At 38.7% G+C, this 22148-nt stretch overlaps 3 protein-coding genes across 4 annotated transcripts; 2 read left to right on the forward strand and 1 right to left on the reverse strand.

Annotated features, from left to right (window-relative positions):
- Positions 1–8350: 8350 nt before the first annotated feature.
- Positions 8351–14186, forward strand: LOC116737085 (cystine/glutamate transporter). The gene is made up of 13 exons (XM_032590055.1): positions 8351–8872; positions 9662–9788; positions 9881–9996; positions 10090–10215; positions 10293–10392; positions 10888–10932; positions 11026–11149; positions 11242–11345; positions 11421–11517; positions 12411–12560; positions 12649–12826; positions 12953–13022; positions 14050–14186. The coding sequence occupies exons 1-12, from the start codon at positions 8650–8652 to the stop codon at positions 13015–13017; spliced, it is 1455 nt and encodes a 484-aa protein (XP_032445946.1). The 5' UTR covers positions 8351–8649; the 3' UTR covers positions 13018–13022; positions 14050–14186.
- foxm1 (forkhead box M1) lies at positions 13229–19500 on the reverse strand. The gene is made up of 9 exons (XM_032590054.1): positions 19326–19500; positions 18253–18737; positions 17993–18132; positions 16992–17183; positions 16779–16907; positions 16563–16622; positions 15888–15936; positions 15632–15804; positions 13229–15271 (listed from the first exon to the last, which is right to left on the reverse strand). The coding sequence occupies exons 2-9, from the start codon at positions 18701–18703 to the stop codon at positions 14489–14491; spliced, it is 1977 nt and encodes a 658-aa protein (XP_032445945.1). The 5' UTR covers positions 18704–18737; positions 19326–19500; the 3' UTR covers positions 13229–14488.
- A 107-nt stretch (positions 19501–19607) lies between these two features.
- rhno1 (RAD9-HUS1-RAD1 interacting nuclear orphan 1) lies at positions 19608–21878 on the forward strand. Of its 2 annotated transcripts, XM_032588856.1 has the most exons (3): positions 19608–19781; positions 19906–20093; positions 20619–21661. In XM_032588856.1, exons 2-3 carry the CDS (start codon positions 19929–19931, stop codon positions 21345–21347), a joined length of 894 nt encoding a protein of 297 aa, XP_032444747.1. In that variant the 5' UTR covers positions 19608–19781; positions 19906–19928; the 3' UTR covers positions 21348–21661. The 2 variants fall into 2 exon arrangements, with proteins under 2 accessions (XP_032444747.1, XP_032444748.1); XM_032588857.1 differs by lacking the exon at positions 19608–19781 and having other exon boundaries at positions 19790–20093; positions 20619–21878.
- The last annotated feature ends 270 nt before the right edge of the window (positions 21879–22148 follow it).

Genomic DNA, 22148 nt, shown 5'->3' on the forward strand with positions numbered 1-22148 from the left:
CAACAATTGGCAACAGAAACACTGGACTAAGTAATTTGGAATGACTTATGTCTCACTTCTTGATGGTGAAAATGGTGTCGCTGACTACATCATAGCCCTGACAAATTAATGCAGAGCAGTAAAGAAAAGCACTTCATCATGGGGGACATAAATTCCCTAGCTGGACAGATTTACATTGATTGAGCATACAGAGATGAGCAGAGCACGCCCCTTTAGGTAATAAAGTGCCACAGTCAATCACCCATCAGACTCTCAGTGCAGCTGTATTCCTGCCACCTCGGCCTATCCAGCAGGTTCCTCAACAAGCTGTCCACTGATGAGTTGGCCTATGCAAAATGAGAGGAATACAAAGCCTGGGGGGAATGGATGCGAGGATGGAGGGCTGAGGTTGGGAAAATTGACCTATGTTTGAGGAAGATAGGATGCAGAGCTTCATTGAGCAATAATGGAAAATACACAACCGATGTCTTTGATGAGGTTCAGTTATAAAACACCATTTGAATCTCATAGAAGAGCTCGATATGTTCTCAACATCCACTTTTTATTCTAATATCAATAGAGCAAGTGAGAGAGTGCTCATAAAGATGCTAAATAGCAACTATTGAAAATAACTTGTAGATTTTCACTCTAGAAATGATGGTTTGTGTCCGGCTAGAGAAAGTTACTGCTTGTAACTTGTAGTTTCAGGTCATTATTTTTGCTGAATTTAGATTACAGCAATATTTTGTTTTAAACTTGTAGACAGTTTTTCTGCATGTAATCTAAGCAGAAATCGAAAAGGAGTCAGTCCAACTCGGCACATCCAAACTGAGGAGGATAGTACTTAACACGCAGACAACGCAGCTAAAATTTTATTAAAATTTTTGATTTTAGTGGGAAGGATAAAGATCCTACTTTTTTCCTTTTACAGACAGATTCAACAAAATGTTTACATACACACACTGAAAAGAAATGGAAGAGGGACTAATTAAATCTTTTCTTAGGGATGCAGAAAAATAATATAGGAGCACATAGTTTTGAAAATCAAAAATACGTTTTTTCTGCAGGTTTTCACACAGAAAAGACTCGTCCACAGACAACATAAACTGCAATAATAACACATTTAAAGCATCAAGGATTTGAAGTTGGAGCTTAAATTATTACTTATTCTAAAAGTTTTCTTGTCCAGTTCAGTTCAAAATGTAGGAACAACAAACTGCAGAACATCCAACTTCCATGTTTAATTGTTAAACGGGGGGGATAGAGAAGAAGGTAGTACCTAGTATAAGGCCTTAACCCATGTACAGTTAACTTTAGAATATAGGTATGCACTATCCAGTATGCAAGACAATGGAGTGAAGCTTTCATATATATACAGTACAGACCAAAAGTTTGGACACACCTTTAAATTCAATGAGTTTCCTTTATTTTCATGACTATTGACATTGTAGATTCACACTGAAGGCATCAAAACTATGAATAACACATGTGGAAATATGCACTAAACAAAAAAGTGTAAAACAACTGAAAATAGCCCTTATATTCTAGTTTCTTCAAAGTAGCAACCTTTTGCTGTGATTACTGCTTTGTACACACTCTGCATTTTCTTGATGAGCTTCAAGAGGTAGTCACCTGAAATGGTTTTCACTTCAAAGGTGTGCCCTGTCAGGTTAATAAGTGGGATTTCTTGCCTTATAAATAGTCATGAAAATAAAGAAAACCCATTGAATTAGAAGGTGTGTCCAAACCTTTGGTCTGTACTGTATATAGTACATCCCCATAATGGGTAACTAGATTGTTTCCACCAATTTCAGCTTCTCAAAAAATAATAAAAACATGAACTTTGGATTTCTTGGTTTCCTAACCTTTACCTTTCCTCTCTAAACACACTGCTTACACTTTGAGTCAGTTTTTATTACTATGTTTTACTCTTGCAGCTCCCCACATTTTATTACAATGTAGGTTAATACATTCCCATTAATGCTTCCCTTAGACTAAATCAATATCTGCTGAATGAGCCATTTATTGTGCTGCAATGAAATAGTCACTGTGGGTTCACAGTTGCTTTTAAAATGCTCTTGTAGAGTAATTAAGTAGTCTTATGAGAAATACTTTGAAGACTGACAACATTTAGTAAAAGCAGTAAAGTACAATTAGACCCATCTTCACTCATGTTGTATATTTGACGTAGCAGTTTCTTAATAAGTTGTTAAAGAAGCCAAATGAATCGTTAATTTCTAACAACATAAACATGTAATTTGGGAACAGGCAAACATTCACAAAATTCATTTACATTACCGTATTTTCCGGACTATAAATCGCAGTTTTTTCATAGTTTGGCCGGGGGTGCGACTTATACTTGTGTGAAATTATTAACACATTATTGCGGTATATCATACCACATGTTATTTTCACACTAAACCGAAAGAGGGCGCTCTAGGCCTGTGTTGATAATATAACTAATAAAAACAACTGAGACGGGCTTAACAACAATGGCACCAAAAAGAAACTCATATTCTGTAGATTACAAGCTGCAAGTAGTAAAATATGCAGCCGAAAACGGTAATCGAGCAGCAGAAAGAAAGTTTGAGTTAGCGAGAAACTTGTAAGGGACTGGCGAAAAGCGGAGGTTACTCTTACTGAAATGAAGAAAACAAAAAAAAAGCCAATCGCGGGCTAAAAGCTAGGTGGCCACAGCTAGAGGAAGGAGTTCGCACATGGGTGCTTGAACAACGTGCCGCCGGGAGAGGCTGGTCAACAGTGCAGTTGCGTCTCCACGCCCAGGTATTTGCCAAGGAGATGAATATAAATGACTTTGCAGGAGGACCTTCTTGGTGTTATCGCTTCATGCAACGCAATCGCCTCTCTATGTCCCAAAAACTGCCAGCAGACTTCCAAGTCAAGGTCGACAGTTTCCGTGAGTTTCCCCCAAAAATGCGACTTATATATGTCTTTTCCTTCTTTATTATGCATCTTATGACTGGTGCGACTTGTACTCCGGCGCGATTTATAATCCAGAAAATACGGTACTTATTTTTTAATATGGAGCCAAAGACCAAATAAGGAAAAAATACCCTCAAATACATGTAAATTTGGCTCGGTTTTGTCTTGACATTTAGGTTAGATGAAGACCAAATTGCAGAAAGGCAGGCGTTTGTTCCACTAAACTCGTTTTGATGTACGAAAACAAAACTTACCAGTGTGAGTTGAAGAGCAGCAACAACAAATCCACAGAAAACTTAGAAGCACGTGTGACTGCATCAGCAAGTTATGGAGATGCTTGAAGCAAGAGGCATGACAACGGAAGGGTCTGACAAGGGAACGAAAGGCTGAATAGAGAGGCTGGGAATGTTAATTATTGGAATGCAAACCAGGTAAATGATTACTAACGCAGCTGTGGGGGAAATGGGAAGCTACAGAACCAAGAAGACTGGGTTCTGACCGGCAGTAACTCTGTTTCTATTGCAAATGTGCATGAAACTTTGTTAATATTCCGCCAACAACAATAGGAGACGCAATTAAAAGCAGCCGTGAACAGGTTTGTTCGCAGATAAGAAATTAAAAACATGAAGAGCCAAGATCCTCTAGCTACTTCCTGTTGTCTTCTTCTTCGTGGTTTGCGCTAATTGCAACATCCGGTTGTTGATCGTGTGACTTGTATGATGTGAAAAAAGTGTTACCGTTGTAGTTTTGCAAAAATAGATACGGCTAAAAAAAATCACTTCATCCTAGCGCAAAAACTGTTTAAAATCAAAAGTGTTTCAAAAATGGCGTGTTGCCATTTATTCTTGGAACGTCAAATTGCGCAGGTATATACGGTCCATTGAAATGCAGTTAATGAATACGTAGGAATTTGTGAAACTCTAGTAAATGTAAAACTCCAGATGAAAAGAAGGCTGTATTTAAAAAAAAAAAAAAAGTGTTTTATGATAAGTTGACCATACAGAGCTAAAGATGTTCTAAAGCGCTTTAATGGAAAAGGTTTTAAGGTTTTGTATATTTGCAGGTGTGGTGGCATAACAGAAGCCTTAAAGCGCACACTGAGAAGAGTGGCTGCTGAAAGTATCCTTTTAATTGTGAAATATTTTTGATGATTTTTCTTTTTCTATTTATAACACTGCGTCATCATCAATTTTACCGTGAGAGCTCATGGTGTGTGTGTGCCTGTTGAATGCTAGGGTTGGCTCCACCGATATGTCAGTACAAAATGATCCTGAACAGCTGTCAGTGTCATACTATAGTGTCTTGACTGATTAAACAGGCTGATGGTGGCTCAAAACAGAGCAAACACTGACACAAGTAAATGCATAATTGATGGTGGATGTTCCATGGAAATAATTGCCGATTGTGAATGTGATTAACTGCTGTTTGTACTCATTATGTTTGATGCACACTGATTGCAGTCCACTCCAGTTACATTCTGGAGATTGTTGCTTAATCAGTGACTGAAAGATACTGATACTACTTCACAGAGAAATGTTGCAAAAACTTCTATTGTGTTCACAGCAGTAAATAATCACTGGTATAATCACAATCCAATAATTGTTGGTGAATGCGTATGTTTTTCTACAATGTACAATGTAATGCACATGGGAAGATTCAGAGACCTGTTAAAAATAATCTTACACATCTGAAGCCTTACTGAGGTTTTATCACAGTATATTTGGAAAAATATATCATTGCTAGTTTTAACATCACTATTAACAAACTGAATAACTATTTTGACCCTTGTCACTTTGCTCTTGTTACTTTAAAGTAACAAGAATTACAGTTTCACTCAAATTAGGTCTCCTTTAAATTTGCTTCAAATAGACAGTTTTTAAATAATTGAATTTCAAAATTATTTAACATTTTTTAAATTCAATTTGTGAATGTCTAAGACTCTATAGATCCAGAATGTGTCTGTATGCCCTAAAGTAAAGGGAAGAAGTAAGGAATAAACAGAGAGAAAAAATTCAGAGCAGCAGACATTGTCTTCTGGGAGATCCTGAGTCAGACTAGCATGACGCATTGCTCTCCCCTCCATGCCCGCTTTCTTTTAAAGCAGGGTTTTTTGTGTGTCTTGGCTTCCAGACAGTAGGGTCTGTATCATCAAGCTGCAGAGCCGGGATTGTTTATTTACACTTCAAATAGTCTTAATACCTCAAATCCCAAAGGCTTTGAGATCCTCCGAGTAGAGAAAAACCCCATGGCATCATAGTTGCATTTGGCCTCTTCCACATTCCTATGAATGGATGTCTTCCTCTCAGGAGCAGACATGTAATCTGAGAATGGGCCGTAAGACACTCAATCAAACTGCATGCTTGAGCACTCTGCCGTAACCTGTCGATTGGGTTTATCCATGTAGTATCAACCACCACTATCCATCAAGTGTAGTTCACTGGATTTTCATCTCATGTAATGATCTTGCTGGAACCTGCTGCACGAGTCATAGCTGAACGGCTCTGTGGGTTTTAGTGTGTGTTTCTTTCTCAGGTGGGTCAGAGTCAGTGGTAAAGGTCACTAAGGTCAGATCTGATCTAAATGCAAATGAAAAGTTATTTATTGTGAACCCTGACAGCTTTTTTATATTCAAACAAGAAAAAAGTGAGGATGTGATTAGTCATTTTTATAAATATTGATATATACTGAACAGACTGCTGCTAAAGACTGTTCCATCAACTGGCAAAAATCAAATTTGGGTGACTTTAGCATGGAATAAGTTTGCTAGAATTATATAATGAACTCTAATGAACAACTGTTGTGAAAACAAATCTCTCCAGTTTCATTTGAATCTTGTCCACCTTGTAGTTAAGTAGATACCAGAGAGCTTCACATTAGTTTGCAGAATTATTAGCAAAATCAGTCAAATAACTTCCTGTTTTAGTAGTTCAAACATCAAATGTACAATTAATGTGCATTAATACACGTGAAGGAATACACACAGTTGAATATTTTAGATATGTTCTGTGAAAAAAAAAATCCATGAATAGTTTAATTTTCCATGAATATTTTGGAATTCTGAGTTCCACAAAAGAATTCAGTACAGAGGTGAATCTGCAAATAATGAAGTGTGGATAGCTGTAAACAGTTTAAAATAATATCAAGGTAAAAAGAAAAGATAAAAGTAGCTTCTGAATGCATATTTAATCAAACTCGAGATGCAAATGGAGTACCTTATCTTCTGCCAGTAACATCTTTTACTGATCATAATCTACTGCAAGAATCCATTTTTAAAGTATAAAGAGTTACTGCTTTGAGCTTTGAGGATCTGTATTGGGAAAGGCTAATGGGCTTTCCACACATTTTTCATGTACAAATTCCATACATTTCCAGACTGAAGTTTCAAATGATCTCAATAAAAGTTTGCGTACAAAATCTCATCCTCTACTGGATCAAATGAAGCCTTCATATCAAATTTCAGACTTTTTCCAGTCTCCTTAGGAACCTTATGTAAATTAGTCGATTCCTTTGCAGCAGCTAAATACATCGTTCAAATCGAGTGAGTGTTGACTAAACCTGTAAGTTAATTTGTAATCTCGTTTAGATACTCTTTTTGTTTTCTTGTCTATTTAAAATTCAAATGATCCATCTTATCTTCCCCAACTTGTTCCCACCTTGGTCTGTGCGCTACCTGATGTGTGTATTTTGAGTAAACATGCACTTGTTTATGCGTGGATATTACACCCTTATGTGGTATATGTGCGCATCTGTGTGTGAAGGTTAATTAATTCCCAGGACAGCAGCACACACACATAAACAGGCCTTTCATAATAATAGGTTTGTAAATGGGGGATTCAAGCTGCCAGATCTTGTACCGCGCATGCAAAGACCTCAGCTGGTTGCCAAGGGCGATGTTTCTATGACGGCTACGTGGAGCATGACTTTCCTATATAATAATATAATAATCAACTCTATTTTAAGGAAAATTCTGAATCGAAACACTAAATTAAAAAAACAAAAAATACTAAATTTATCAAAATCAGTTTTATCGTGTTATTGTTTCTGTTCTTTTTAAAAATATTTCTCTTGCTTAGTTTTTCTTCCTTTACATCTTCAGTTTCATGCGAATGCCTCATGGGGAATACTATTTCATTCACTTTTTGTTATGTTCCGTGCAGGTTTAGCTTGTGGGAGACATAGACTCTAAGGAAAGGTTAAGACCGGTTTGGCCTTGACATGCCAAGACATCTGAAGAAACACAAGGTGGAGATGGATTTTCATTCACTTTGTAGGATGTCTGCTTGTTTCAAAGTAAAAAGAGAAAAAGAGAGGCTCAACTGAGAGCTGTCCTGGGATTTCACACTGAGATACCAAATATGTCACCAGGCCTCATGGTCACAGAACTACAGCTTTTTATTTATATATATATATATATATATATATATATATATATATATATATATATATATATATATATATATATATATATATATATATATATAAAAAGCTGTTTATATATATGACAATTCTGAACATGGCAACATTTCTTAGATGAGACTTTAGCTCCATCTGCTGGGCAAAGAGAGAAAGAGTAACATAATTTGACAGCAGAAAATTCTCTAAAGATGCAATACAATAAGTGACTAAATCATTTTGCATTCTCATTTTATAGCACTTTAAAAAATAGAATGAAATAAATACAAATGGTATCTTGTTTCATGTTGCTCTGCCACAGCAAGGAGTTGAAAATGACAAAAGTGCCGGAACATGGACCAAAACATAGCTCATTTGCATTTTAAATGTAACCCAATAGGTTCAACTTTGGTCTTGTCTTTGTTGCATGACTTTCTCAAACTTCAAATGAGATTTTTCATTTATTCTTCTCTATTGGTTGCACTAGATTTTATTTAAGGGTATTAACATTATAGGGGGCTAAATGTGCACTATGCTTTCAGAAAGCCAAGTGTCTGACATTATACTTGAAGACTTATACGTTTTCAAATAAAAGGTCAGAAAACTCCCTTTGTCAGAATAAGTACTTTGTTTTATATCACTTTGAATTCAATAAAACGGCTAAGCTATGTATCCCACCATGACAGTATATCGTCTTTTTCTCTCTTGTTACTTTCATGTTCAAATAGCAGATAGCATTCCCTCCTCTGAAGGAGCCTCTAGGTTCATACTGTGCAGGAATTTTAACAAGCGGGCCTCCTGTTGATAAGATGAAGCTGACATCCATACAGTGTTCAATCGAGTGAAAAGAGGCAAAACAAGCTAATCACGTGGCTTCTGTTTATCAGCTGAGCTGTTCTGAGGCCTCGACATGAAATCTGCATTGTATTTTTAGAGTTTGTCAGGGAAAAAAAGTAATGTCATAAATGAAATCAGCTTTAAAACACTTTTTTGAATTAGGAAAATGTCACACGGTGTGAATGCTGCACGAATTGGCTCTCCTGCTATCTGTGCAGTTGCTTTTACACCTTTTTTTCTCAGAGTCCAAAAGTCCACACCCACGTTAAAGGCATATTTACCCAGACAAACATTACTCTACAGGAAAGTGTCAAGCACTTGAACCGCTTTAAATAATTCCTGGTGCTTGGAAGAGTGCCGGCTTTGTTTTCTGCACCCGGGGCGGGTGAGCCAAGAGCCAATGAGAGGAGAACGAGGGGGGGAGAGTGGGAAAAGTTCTGGCCTACACAGTGTGCTCCCACTACAGTTTCACTCAGTGACCTACAGACACACACAAAAATGGAGAGGACACCGATAAAGAAAGAGCAAGATAAGGGGAAGACGGAGGAGGAGGCGGTGCGCCTTCGGAGGGAGATTGGGCTGCTGCCTGCTGTGTCCTTCATCATCGGGACGGTGGTTGGCAGTGGGATCTTTATCGCTCCGAAGGGAGTGTTGATGAACAGTGGCAGCGTGGGGCTGTCTCTGCTGGTGTGGGCGCTGTGTGGCATCCTGTCCCTGTTTGGTAAGACCATGCTCTTCTATATCTATAATAATATACCTACAAGGAAACTATTGCATGAAAGTTAAGGCGTATTGCATAATTTTTTTGTATCCAAATAATATCTAATGTCATATTGTCCTGCTTGTCCTTTGCACTAGTAATTTTGTCTGCATTTTACAAGTCATATGAAATTTTGAAGGAGCTGAATTAATCTGCAGTTTATATTTTCAGTGGGACAAAAGTCATTTATAGCAGGGAAACAAGTAGCAAAGCAAGATATTATCAAAATATCTACAATATAGAACATTTCAGCAACAAGGCAGTTCAAAGTGCTTTACATCACAAAAACACCATACCGTCATCGGTTATGAAACAAACAATCAATATTGCATTTTGTCAAATGTCATCATTGAAATGATCAAATTAAATATGAAATATGCTGATCGATGTTCCACTTAGTACTAGTCAAAGGCAACTCTAAACAGGTGGGTTTTAAGCACTGATTTAAAGGAACTCAGTGTTTCAGCTGTTTTGCAGTTTTCTGGAGGTTTGTTCCAGACTAGTGGAGGATAGAAGCTGAATGCAGCTTCTCTATGTTTGGTTCTGGTTCTGGGATCCAGAGTAGAGCAGAACCAGAAGGCTTGAGTAAAAGATCAGCAGATCTTTCATATATTTTGGTGCTGAAGCTTTCAGTGAGTTATAAACTAAAACAAGTATTTTAAAATCTATTCTTTCTAAAAAAAAAAAAAAAAGAAAAGATTAACTGAACTACAAGTAAATATGAATCTTTGTTTTCCTGTTTCCTCCCAGGGGCCTTATGTTATGCTGAACTAGGAACCACTTTCACAAAATCCGGAGGTCACTACACTTATCTGCTGGAGACACTGGGACCCCTACCGGCCTTCTTAAGACTCTGGGTTGAGTTCCTCTTTATAAGGTATAAGTTTTTTTTTGCTTTGTTGGGGTAACTGAAGAAAAATCAGAATAACAGACGCCTTTAAAGTATAAGTACTCTTTTTTTTTTTTCAGACCAGCTGTGGCGTCCTATGTCTCCCTAGCTTTTGGACGTTACGTTGTTGAACCTTTATTTGCACCTTGTCCTGCTCCTTCAGCGCTAATCAAACTCGTCAGTATCCTCGGAGTGAGTGAGTGGTATTCCACGCCTTCTTGTCTACTTTATATTTGGATCATTATTTCCCATTCAGTAGAGACATAATTTGTGATTTGTGTTTCTGTAGCGTTTGTTGTTGCCGTTAACTGCTGGAGTGTAAGCATGGCCTCCCGCACTCAGGTCACCTTGACCTTCATTAAGATGTTTGCGCTGGTACTCATAATTATTCCTGGGGTCGTAGCTCTAGCAAAAGGTATGACGATGGAAGCAGTAATACTGAATAAGATGGAGTTCCTGGGAACATTTTAACTTTTCAACTGGTCTTTGCAGGAAAGACAGAAAATTTCCAGAATGGATTTGAGTTGGAGTCCATAACTCTGGACAGGCTTCCACTGGCTTTCTATAATGGTTTATATGCATACGGTGGATGGTAAGTCAGCACAGTTTATATTTTGTCAAGTTATATATACAAATGTTAACACATTTGATGGGATTTTATGGGTTGGACTGACAGAAAGTAGCACATAACTGTGATGTGTTTCTTTCAGGATTGCTCTGCATTTCCTCCATCTGTTTTCCTATTAACTCTGCATATACTCTCCCTGGTGAAAAAAAACCTTTCCCACAGCATGATACTGCCAACACTATGTTTCAACCTGCAGTGAATGTGTTGAGGGTGAAGTGCCAAAGTAGTTTTCCACCACACATAACAAACAATAACATTTTGCTCTCATTTGATCGAAGCAATGTCTTCCACATGTTTGCTGCATGGCCTGTGAGAAAACATGGGTGGGTTTCTTCCAGCAATGGTTTTCTTCTTGTCACTTTAAAGGCCAGATTTATGTGGTGCACAAATAATGGTTGACTGTAGTAGTTTTTCTTTAGGGGTATCAGAGTAAAGTTCAGTTTCTCCTTCTTCTCCTAGGTTTTATCTGAACTTTGTCACAGAAGAAGTAATAAATCCAAATAGGTATTTTGTATATTTGCCTCAGATTGAGATAATTCTTTTGAGTGAGTTGAAAAGTAAACGTTCATATGTTCTGTGTGAATCATATGCTTTCAGAAACATCCCTTTGGCAATAATCTGCTCCATGGTGACGGTGACAGTGTTTTACGTGCTTGTAAATGTGGCCTACTACACCGTGATGACGCCCGCTGAGCTGCTGCTGTCTGACGCAGTGGCTGTGGTCAGCAAAGAGCAAAATGTTCCACAGACGAAGAATGTAGAGAGAATATGTTAGCACAGCTGTGTTCTGATGTGACGTTTGTTTGCCTGCAGACGTTTGCAAACTGTGCTCTTCAGGGCCTGGCCTCAGTGATTCCCATTCTGGTCGCTCTATCTTGCCTTGGAGCTCTCAATGGCGGCTTCTTCGGGTCACCCAGGTATTATGAGAGCAAAAGCTGGCTGTTCTTAATGCTTTCTGTGCAATTCTGAACTTGTGAGATTTGTGGCTGCAGGATGCTGTTTGTGGGTGCCAGAGAAGGCCACTGGCCGCCGATCTTTTCCATGATTCATATCCGACAACGCACACCTTTACCTGCAGTGCTCCTCCTGGTCAGTACCGTCCAAAGACCACGAATCAAACAAAACTGTTACACCATAACAGATGATGAACAGCAACAACTGCCTATTATCATTCTTCTATTTCTTTTACTCTGAAGAGTCTTGTTATATTTCTTGGTGTGGCGCTTTTAGAATGAATCTCATTTTAATTTATTAATCGTCATCAGCCAATATAAACACAATGTGACATTTATTTACATGTCGTTTTTTGTCAAGCTTAAAATGACATTTGATTGATTTTTTCTTATTGTTTTTAGTGACATGTTTTTTGACTTATTTCCTGTTTTACAGCACTTTGCTCCAATTAACATGCGTTACAATGTAAGCTCATCTCGAGTCTCTCCAGTTGTAAAACTCCTTCTCTTCCAAATACTTAAGTGTCTCTGATTTGGAATTTTTATTAGTTCATTCTGCATCTGCTGAAGCAAAAAGGGTATTTTTTTAAAATAAGTACAACTTTTTTCCTTTCCTGTCAACAAAGAAAGACAGTTTGCATTAATATGCATGCTTCATTGCACTGTCTGCACACCCTGGACAGAGCACTTAGAACTGAATCACCATTGGATGTTGTATGCTTGTCTTGGTCTGGCAGCTTTATCCTCCTATCAACACACAGCCACAGTGTGGCTTTACAATCTCCCTCTAGAAGACCTCTGATCTGTCTTCTCTAAAAACAAAGGCAGACTCAATGTTAGTGTCTCAGCACCTAAGATATTTCACTAAACCATTGTGAAAGTTTGTACTAAACTGGAGTAGGAACATGTGAAGGGTCTGGAAAAAAGAAGTGCATCCCAGAGAGCTGTAGAAAGCTGGGTTGCTGACAGTGTTTGTGTGTTGGCCGCTGTAGCAGCATGCGATTAAAGCTGCATTGTGTGTGTCTCCAGTATCCATTGGTGGTGGTGATGTTAATCACTGGGGAAATCTACCAGCTCATCAACTTTGCCTCTTTTTCACGCTGGTTCTTCATCGCCCTGGCAACCTTGGGCATGCTCATCCATCGATACCGCTTCCCCCACCACCCACGGCCCTTCAAGGTTAGTGTGTTTTTCTGAGTCTTTCAGCTTTTCTTCTTTCACATTACATGACTCTGATCATCTATCCTGCTTGCTCACCCACCTTAAGGTCCCTTTGGTCATTGCGGTCACCTTCACAGTGGTTTGCTTCTTCATTGTGGGTTTCTCGCTTTATTCGGACCCCTGGAACACGGGGCGGAGCTGTGCCCTCACTCTAACAGGAGTTCCAGTTTACTACGTGACTGTCCATCGCTTTCGGGTGCCACATAGATTAACGCACATTTTCAGTAAGTCATGCCATTTGTAGGTCACAGTGACTCAACTTTGAATATATGTGACTTGAAATAAGAGTGTTCAGCATGTCAGAGTTTAATAAAAAAGATCTGACTGGTGCATATGTCTCATTTTCCCAGATTATTGCAGTAAGCAGCTGCAGATCCTACTGGAAGTGGCTCAACAAGACGTCCAGACATACTGAAGACAGTTAAGACATTTAAGTTTCCACTGACAATCTTTGTGGATTACACCTTTCTGAGAGAGTCCAAACTAACTAACTAAAATACTTCTTTTTGTACAAGAAAACATTAAAAAGAATATTTGTAACAGATATATGTGCATTTGTCTGCTGCTTTACCAAGATACATTTTCTTCCAGTATGAAGAACATTGAAAAAGCATCAACAACCCCTAAGAAATCTTAAAAAATGTTTATGCTGAAATCAAAAATTTGCAGAATTTTATAAGCACGGTAAGCCAAACAAAAACCTTTGCTGACCTTAGAATTAGTAATAAAACAATGGCGTATCTTTAAAAAACATCTTGCCCAAGATGGCAATGTTTTACATTTCTACAACATGAAATAAAGCTTAGGTTACACAAAGAGTTGTATTTAAAACAAAGGTTATCCATCCACACCTTGCAAATGCCATGTTATAAAGACCACACAGTTACAGCAATAAAATTAAATAGAAAAATCCTTCAATTTTATGAGGATCTAAGGAATTTATTGTAGTCTTACTTCAGAAAACAACCTTTCTTCATAAACAGATGGATTCATAGTGCTGAGATTAAAAAGCTGAGACAACAGAAGGACCTGTTCTTAAAAACACACATTATTCAGTGGTACAGAAATAGGTCACATCTCAACCTCAAAGATGATACTGCAAATAATCTTTCTTACTGAAGACATATACTAAATATTCTGTATTTTCTGCCTTAAGAGGTAAAAAGAACAGTTCGCAAAAATTCCTCTGTTCAGATAAAGTGCCCTTCAGTTGACAACGGCACATCCAATAATTACAGTGAAGATTTCTGAAAACAGTTCTACAATCAGAAAATCCTATTGCTGTTAGTGCTACTTGTAATACTTTTTTTTAATTGCTAGTAAGACTTTGGGACCCGACAACAGAGTTTACCAAGTGATCAAATAATCTATTGTACAACTGTAAGTCATATATTATAATGTGCAAATCAACATATGTATACACTTAAATATTTCTCTTCTCATGCAGCTCCTATAAATGACAGCGATGCAGAGCGGCTGAAAGATAAGACAAAAGAGGAGAGCCACATGCAAGAGAAGAATTTGACACAGAACAGTAAAAGCAAGTGCAAACATGAGAAAGTTCCAAAAAAAAAAAAAAACAGGCAAATACAAAGTGGAAGATGAATGAGTGCAGTCTCTTTGCCAATTAAAGCATCATGTGAGACCTTGGTGAAGCCTTCTGAATATCCTATTGTGTTATTTGTGCTGGAGTGAAATTAATAAATTATATTCAGACAGAAATCAAACTAACCACAAACTGAGATTGATCACACACCTCCAGCAATAACCATCAAAAACACACAACAGGTGGATCATGACCAGACGAGAAATATGTCTGTTTTGCTGAGTCGGCGCGTGCGTGCTTTAGTGTTCAACAACGGATTTCTAGCGTTTTAGCCTTCGGGCTACATGAACTGACCGAGAAACTCTGACAGGCTGATGTTAGCGATGCCCAGGTCTTCGTCGTCCAGCGCGGAGAAGCTGATGTCCACCAGGATCTTGCTCAGGCTGTCGTTCATGGTGTCCAGGATGAGGCCCTCCGTGATGGAGCGGTTGGACGGCGAAGCGGCGGGCGCCTCTGCCAGCTGCGCCTCGGTGGGGGAATCCGTCGACGGGGCTCTGCAGGGGGCCGGTGTGAGCAGCTCCCTGGGGGAGCTGAACAGCGGCAGCTCTTTGAAGGGAGTGCTGCTGAAGCTGAAGGTGGTGTACTCCTGTCGGGGCGTGACAACGGGACCGCCCGGTGTGCGGATAGGACTGAAGTCCAGGACGCCTTGGCTGTCTTTGCCGACGGGCGTCACCTTCCAGGGTTCAAGTGTGACGTTGGGAGATGGCTTGCTCGGCGTGGAGGAGCTCAAGTGGCTATGACTCTTTATGGGCGTCTTGAAGTAGAGTTCCCGCTCAGGGCTGCCCTGGAAGTGCTGCTGCTGCTCTGTGCTGTCAGCTTCTCTCACGTCCTGGGAGGTGGACGCGTCCGAGACGACGCCAGAGTCAAAGAAGCTGTTGTCGGGGCAGAGGAGGATGGGCTCGTCCTGCAGAGAGTTCACCAGGCTCTGCTTACGGCGGGAGCTGCTGGACTGCCTCTTCGGAGGAGGTTTACGTGTCTCGCGTTTTGTCGGAACATTTACGGGTTCGACCTTCAGGTCGACCTGAGGAGCCACAGCCACGGCTGGACTGTCGCCCTCCGTCACCTGGGAGACGACAAGAACAGTAGAAGAATCCCAAACTTTTCACGTGAAAATTTAGCTATGTCACATTTTTTACGTAGAAGACGTTTCAACTATAGTTTACTGTGAATGTAAGGAAAAAAAGGGAAGGAATTAAGGAAAATCCAGAAGAAATTATTCAAACAAAAGTCAGTTTTTTAAAGATATATTCTATCATTTGTATTTTTTAAGAAAAAAAGCAAAGAAAAAAACAATTACTTAAAATTGGAGATCAAATTTTGCATTAAAAACCTGAAATGTTATTTTTAAGTCATATGGTCCAGTATCTATGTTCAGCATGACTTGAAGTAGTTTTTCAGTAGCTACACCTGACCGAATGTGTACCTTGGGGGCAATGCGGACTCTCTTGGTCCCGCGTGAAGCATTTTGTTTGTGCTTGGAGCCAGATGGGCAATAAGAACCAGACAACGACGGCAGATACGCAGAGGAGGCAATGGGCAGCTGGATAGGAACCAAGTAAGAGTCTGTACGGGGCAGCAGTGGTTTCATCCTCCTCTCTGAAAACAAACAGAAAAACACTTTAAGAAACATACAGTTACACTAAAAAACAAACATTTCTGTTAAGTTGTGTGGAACTCACCAGTGGAAGCTGGCACTTTTCTTACAGCAGATATATTCTTCTTTTCATGCTGCGAAAGCAACACAGAGGATCACTTTAGACAAAACAGCTTTAGTTTGACAGAAAAACACTCAACATTTCATGCAGTGCCTCACAAAAGCTTTAAGATCTCTTGAACTTTTTCAGTTTGTCACATCACAACTACGAATATCTATGAAATGTGTTAGATTTTTTTTTATTATGACAGAACAACATATCTGAAAAGCGTGGCATGCATTTCTTTACTGAGCAACCAGAGTACACAGTTCAGTCTGTGAAGGGAGCTGCATTTTAAAAGGGCTTTTTTCAAATGCATGCCACACTTTTCAGAGATTTATTGGTAACAAATGTTGAAAATCAACTGTCCTTCAACATGTCTGTCAAACAGTACTTAATTTTGGTCTAGGACAATAAAATATAGAGGTATGTCATTGTAACAAGACAAAACATGAAGTGTTCAGATGACTTCAGTTTTTTCTTCTGCCTATAAAACAAGATCTCAGTTCTTCAGCTGCAGCTATACTTTGAACCTAAAAACACAAGTTGTTAATCAGGTCTCAGAAGATATTAAACATTTGACTTTCCATGCTGTTTAGCCCTCTGCGGCCTAACTGTGGGATGAAAATAGTTCTTCAACAAGAGGTGAATCGGTCTTACTTGGTGGGGACATGGAAGCAACGGCACAGGAGAAGAAACGGTCCCCGGATCACAACAAGGCTACAGAAAGAACAGAAACTCAACGAATCAGACAGCAGTTGTATTACAAAATCAGAGAGGACTATGGGGAAAGAAGAAAAAAGGCAATGGAAGATGAGAAAAAGAGCTTTATGTATTTAATAAAAGCAACATGTACGTGAAAATAGTGATACTCACCCTGTAAACCTGATCAAGGGTCAGGCATCGATTGATATCGGGTCGAATTGTCCAGAAAGAGGTTTTACCATCTGGCGACCGCTCACGGATGAACATGTCGTGCAGAGAAAGATTGTGGCGGATTGAATTCTGCAAAGGAACAAAACCAGTGAAATCCTTCATAGTTTTGCTTTGAGATCCAATCTAATTTACTCTGTTAGTTTTCTGAATCACCTTCCATCCTGGTTTGGCCACTTCTCTGTAATAAGGGAAATGGTCCTCGATCCATGTGTAAATTTCTTTCAGCGTCATGCCTCGGTTCTTCCTGCTGTTGATGGCGAACTGGATCATGGCCGTGTAGGAGTACGGCGGTCTCTGTAACGTGGGCTGATGAGAACCTTCTGGGTTTGAATTTGTATTGTGGGTCTGGAAGAAGGCAAAGAGAGTGATAGACAGACCCAATAACTACTGAAGGATAATAATTCCAGACTTTAACATGTACATTTGAGTCTATTTTTGTCATATTGTTAAGACTTTAATAAAAACATTGATTGTTGTTGCTAAGTTTTAAAATGAACATGTTGTGCGAAAAACCAGAATGTGAAAGGATGAAATTCAGAATGCAATCCCAAAAAACCCCAAAAGATCTTTGCTTTACTTATTAGTAAAAGGACCAGATCAGTAGTTTAAGGTGTTCGTCTGTGCAGGATATTCCTTTTGCAAAGGTTCATGTCCATTTATTGAAGATACTTAGCGGCTAATTTGTGAGCTTGAACCTCTCAGCCACTAAAAATACACTCATATACTTCCAGACTGTTTTTTGTGATGACGATATTGCATTCACTGATGTCAGATTGATGTTTGCAATTTGGTATGTTGTGCAGCTCTAATGAAATGCAACTAAAATCAAATTTTAAAATGAATTTCAAATCAAACACCATAATCTGGACCTTGATCCTGTAGTTATATAGTATAAGTCATAGTAAAAATATTTTTAATTACACAGATGTGTTGCTTTTGCACGTTTCTAAAAATGTAAGACATTTTGAAGTCTTTTAAAGACCAGTATGAATAAAAATAAACTTATAAGCTTAGTTAAAAACCTTAACAAGTCAAAGATAATCACATTTGTGTTTTGTGGCATTTGACTTATGTGCTTTTACATCTAGGTTTCCTAACAATTGCTCTGTTTGCACTTCAACAGTGAAAAAGTAAATAACAGAAACAAGGCTGACCTGTAAAATCTGCGGTGCTTGAAGCTTCTTCTCCTTGTCAATTGTCTGATTTGCAAGGTGTGGCTCCAAGGCACTGGTATTCATTTTGCCCAGCCACTGGATATTGGTGAGGCTGTCATCTAGAGGACTGCAACTTGCACCTATGTTCATTGATGCGTAAAGGAGAGAGAACGCTTTACGTAATTGACACCTTAAAACGGAATATTAATGGGGGGGGGGAGCTATTGATGAGGGTGCTACAGCTCTTAATTCATACATACTTGACTGATTTCCAGTGAGAGGTTTAGCATCTGGCATATTGTGGATAGTATCTGACTTCACTGGTTGTGTAGCTGTACTTCCTGCAGGAGATGACTCCTCTTTGACAGTAGCCTGGCAGAAAGCTCCATTGCCCCTGCTGCCACTCTCACTGAGAAGGATGAACTTGTTTGGGCCTTGGACGCCACTCTCTTTGCCCTTTGCAGTGAGCACACCGATGATGCTTTGCAGATCTGCTTCTTTGGGGATGACAACCACCTGAGTGTCAGACATGGAGGGGTGATTCATGATGGGGATGCCATGAGGGAGGCACTGGCTGGCTGCTGGTTTAGTCGGCTCCCCGGTGCCTGCTGCACCTTGCTGGGTTTGCTTGTCAGCCTGAGTTGGTTCATTTTGCAGAAATGGAAGTTTTCTTCTTTTCAGAATCAGGGGTCTCCTTGGGCTCCGTCTCATGGTCAGATCGCTAAAATTACCCTTCACAGGATTGCTGTGCAAAAAGAGCACACAGTAAATTAGACATGTAAGTAAAAACATACATAAAACACGATCAGTATGTTTTCTAAAAATAAACATTTCATTTTTTTAATATTACTCCTACCTAAAATCACCGCTAGATCAACGTTCAATACTACCGGAAGAAAACTGACAACATCGAGGTAGTCAGTGGGCTTAGTTCAGGCTGGATAATAACCGTTCCACATTAATAAAACAAACAAAAAAAAAAAACAAACGCACTTTCGTAAATACGCTAGGAGTCACAATAATTAAACAAGATATGTGTTTTTTGTGTGAAATTCAAACCCCTTTTGTCGCTATGTTGACTCAGTCGCTCAATAACTGCTCAGTTGCAATCGCTGTTTCCTTAGCGACCTGCGCCTTCTAGAACAGCCGTTTCTTAATTTCACATTTTTTACCGTTTAATTGGAATACATTTAAAGTTTATGTTCATTAGTTAATAGTTTATGCACATACAATTAAATTTCCGGAGGATATGTCTCTTTTTAAAGCACCGATTATCATAACTCCCAGGGTAGCGGAGCATTAAATAGGCTATTTTCATAAAATGAATCCAAACCTTCATATTACTGCAAAGTCTCAGGCGATCCCACTTGGCTGAACCCCGAGTCGAAGTTGAAACATTGCGTTCATAGTTGTTGTTTTTGATTAATCCACTGTAAAACCATATAATGAAGTGTTATTTACATATCTTCAGCTCGTTTTAGAGACGTTTTTGAATTTTGGCGCTGTGGGCGCTGCCTCCTTCCGTCACTTTGATCACGTGGTAAATATTGACCAATAAGGAGCCAGGGGATACCATCGCTAGGGGGCAGTAATGTAACTGCAGGTTGGCGTTCTAATCGAACCAGAGGAAGAAAAAGAAGAAAACCGGGAAATACAACAATGCCTATCAAGACAACAAGAAAAAAGAGCAGGACAGATAAATTGTATAACTGAGGTTTATTTGCATATGTTAATTATGAAGACGATGTCTTACGCAAAGAACAACGTGACAGAAAGAAGACTATAGAAAGTAGGCGCTTGAAATGAAAACATTTGAATGTATACTTCTTAATTGGTACTCTAAAACGTTAACTTTTGGTATTTCCGTGTGGACTTTTACTCAGGCTTACTTTCTGTGACATATCTTCCTCCAGATGTTCAGGAATGATTTATATTAATGCCCCGCAAAGCCATAAAGGCGGATAAGCCTGCCCTGCAATTTATCGAACGGCCTGTAGGAGGAAGCGAACTTCAACATGCGCCTGAAGTCCGAGCTGCAGTCAACCCCAAGGGATTTTTTCCGGAGTCACTAACACATAACAGCTCAGATCTTAATTCGTGGGTAAGTTCTGTTGTTTATTCTTTTAAAAGATGCACTTTTTGTGATGGAAAAAATGCATCCAAATCAAAGTCAATTGCTTTGTTATGAACTCTCACTAATATCACTTTTTTTTTTCTCTGCATAGTTTGTAGTTAAACAATTCATTTTGTGTAACTACAAATGATCATATGGGGCCACAGGGGATTTGATTTGTTAAATCAATATAAAAAGCAGATTGATCCTGGAGATTGCAAAATAAAGCAAAAGATATTTATAGCTGCCTGGGTTTTTACATTGCCTGCACAGGTATGGAAAAGTCTGGGATATTTTAGATCTAGACACGTTTTTTTAAATAAGTTTTCATATTTAAATCTTCATCACTGCTGAAATATCCACTATAAATTCATAGTGAACTTGGTTCTCTGGTAATTTGAGTTTGGACACAGAATTTTGATGTAGAACCCATGGCCATGTTAGTACTAGCTGTATAAGATTACTGCGACTCTTATTGTATCATTTATTTAACTTGGTGTTTCAAAATTTCAGGTAAACCCACAGTTTGACTGCTCATCTGCAGCTGCACCTCCAAAGAGACGAGGGAGGAGAAACGGGCAGAAAACCTCAAGTTTACTTGACCGATGTAGTCAGTTGTCCAGAAAAAACAACACACGCAAATACCCCTCATTGTCATTTTGCATTCGGTTAAAGGACCAGTCTCAGAAACAGTCAAGGACCACAACCACAACAAAAGGTGCAGTATCAAAAGTCAAAAATCAACCTCCTGCATCCGTTTGCCACAGCAAAACGACTGCAAATTCGGCTTACTCAGACAGTCCAGAAAGGCAGTTGGTCACAGCTGGAAAAAGGAATGCTGAAGCACATCCTGATGGCACTGCCTCCCACAGTAGAAGTTTGGATAAGCTTGGAATTCAATCTAAAGAAGTGACAAGTAGATGCAGAATTCCAGCAGAGGGAGCTTCAATACCTACCTCCACCAAGTTGATAACCACAGAAGTCAGCAGTGTTTGCCCACCACCTGATGTGGACACTATGGAAAGGATGTGGGAAGAGGTAAACCGTTCCTCTTCTTCCCCTAGATTTTTACTGTTTGCTCAGCCATGTACATCACCATGCAGCGGCCCACCTGAAACCTTGGTGGCCGACACACCACAGAGGGACTATGGGGTGAAGGTGACATGGAGGAGGAGAAAAGGGCTGATGTTGATGTTAAAAGAAAGGGGACTCCTTTCTGACTCAGATGTACTAATTCATTGATAATTTTTTTTGTCATTTTTTTAATACATTCTGATTTATTGTATAGATTACTGTTGTATATTACTGTAATAAATCAAGATAAAGCATACTCTTATTTTACAAACTGCAAAATACACACAGCACTGATTAAATCTATTATCTACATATAACTATGTTTACTTTCAGATTTTACTGTCAAATATACTAATATTTTGCCCACTCCAAATATAACTCATAATACATAATTTTTTAAAGAACATTTTTCTTTGGTGACTGTCATAAATCTTATTCAACTGTTGCAGAACAGAATATAAAATAAAGGGGTACAAGTGAAAGACACAGCTTTATTTTCCATTTTAGGCAATGTATCATTATTAAATTAATTATGATTTTAATTATATAAAATATATATTTTATTTAAGGCATTGTTGATTTAAAATGCATTATAACGGCTATTAAATGTGCAACCTTGTGCAAAGCTACACTATTAAAATCGGTATGAAATATACAATTTTGATACGAATAAAATTCTACTCATTGTTTTCAAAAGTACGGTTAAAATTGTTACTTATTTTTGAATGATCCCAAATTTTTAATATTACTGTTATTTGGTTATTCTAATGTATGCTTGTAGTCTAAAGATTTTGTAAACATTTCAGAGATAAAGTTTTTAAAACTGCACTTGTTCCTCCAACAACCCAACTCACGCTAAAATGATCATTTCCTTAGGAGACATCTTCTTTTTTTGAGTTCGTGACTCACCTTTGACTTGTCTGTCGAATATTTCATAATAAAATCAAAATAAGAAACCAGGCGTGACGT

This window comes from Xiphophorus hellerii, chromosome 17 (genome assembly GCF_003331165.1).
Source record: "Xiphophorus hellerii strain 12219 chromosome 17, Xiphophorus_hellerii-4.1, whole genome shotgun sequence".
NCBI classification, from domain to species: domain Eukaryota; kingdom Metazoa; phylum Chordata; class Actinopteri; order Cyprinodontiformes; family Poeciliidae; genus Xiphophorus; species Xiphophorus hellerii.

What these genes read in the sequence shown, in the direction of transcription:
- foxm1 (XM_032590054.1), bottom strand. Translation starts at nt 18,703, where the DNA reads ATGAGACGGAGCCCAAGGAGACCCCTGATTCTGAAAAGAAGAAAACTT. An exon ending in TGGCCAAACCAGGATGGAAG is followed by an intron (nt 16,908 to 16,991) that starts GTGATTCAGAAA and finishes GTTCCTTTGCAG; the next exon opens with AATTCAATCCGCCACAATCT. An exon ending in CCCTTGATCAGGTTTACAGG is followed by an intron (nt 16,623 to 16,778) that starts GTGAGTATCACT and finishes TTCTTTCTGTAG; the next exon opens with CCTTGTTGTGATCCGGGGAC.
- rhno1 (XM_032588856.1), top strand. Translation starts at nt 19,929, where the DNA reads ATGCCCCGCAAAGCCATAAAGGCGGATAAGCCTGCCCTGCAATTTATC. An exon ending in GCTCAGATCTTAATTCGTGG is followed by an intron (nt 20,094 to 20,618) that starts GTAAGTTCTGTT and finishes TCAAAATTTCAG; the next exon opens with GTAAACCCACAGTTTGACTG.
- LOC116737085 (XM_032590055.1), top strand. Translation starts at nt 8,650, where the DNA reads ATGGAGAGGACACCGATAAAGAAAGAGCAAGATAAGGGGAAGACGGAG. An exon ending in GAAGTAATAAATCCAAATAG is followed by an intron (nt 10,933 to 11,025) that starts GTATTTTGTATA and finishes ATATGCTTTCAG; the next exon opens with AAACATCCCTTTGGCAATAA. An exon ending in TACCTGCAGTGCTCCTCCTG is followed by an intron (nt 11,518 to 12,410) that starts GTCAGTACCGTC and finishes GTGTGTCTCCAG; the next exon opens with TATCCATTGGTGGTGGTGAT.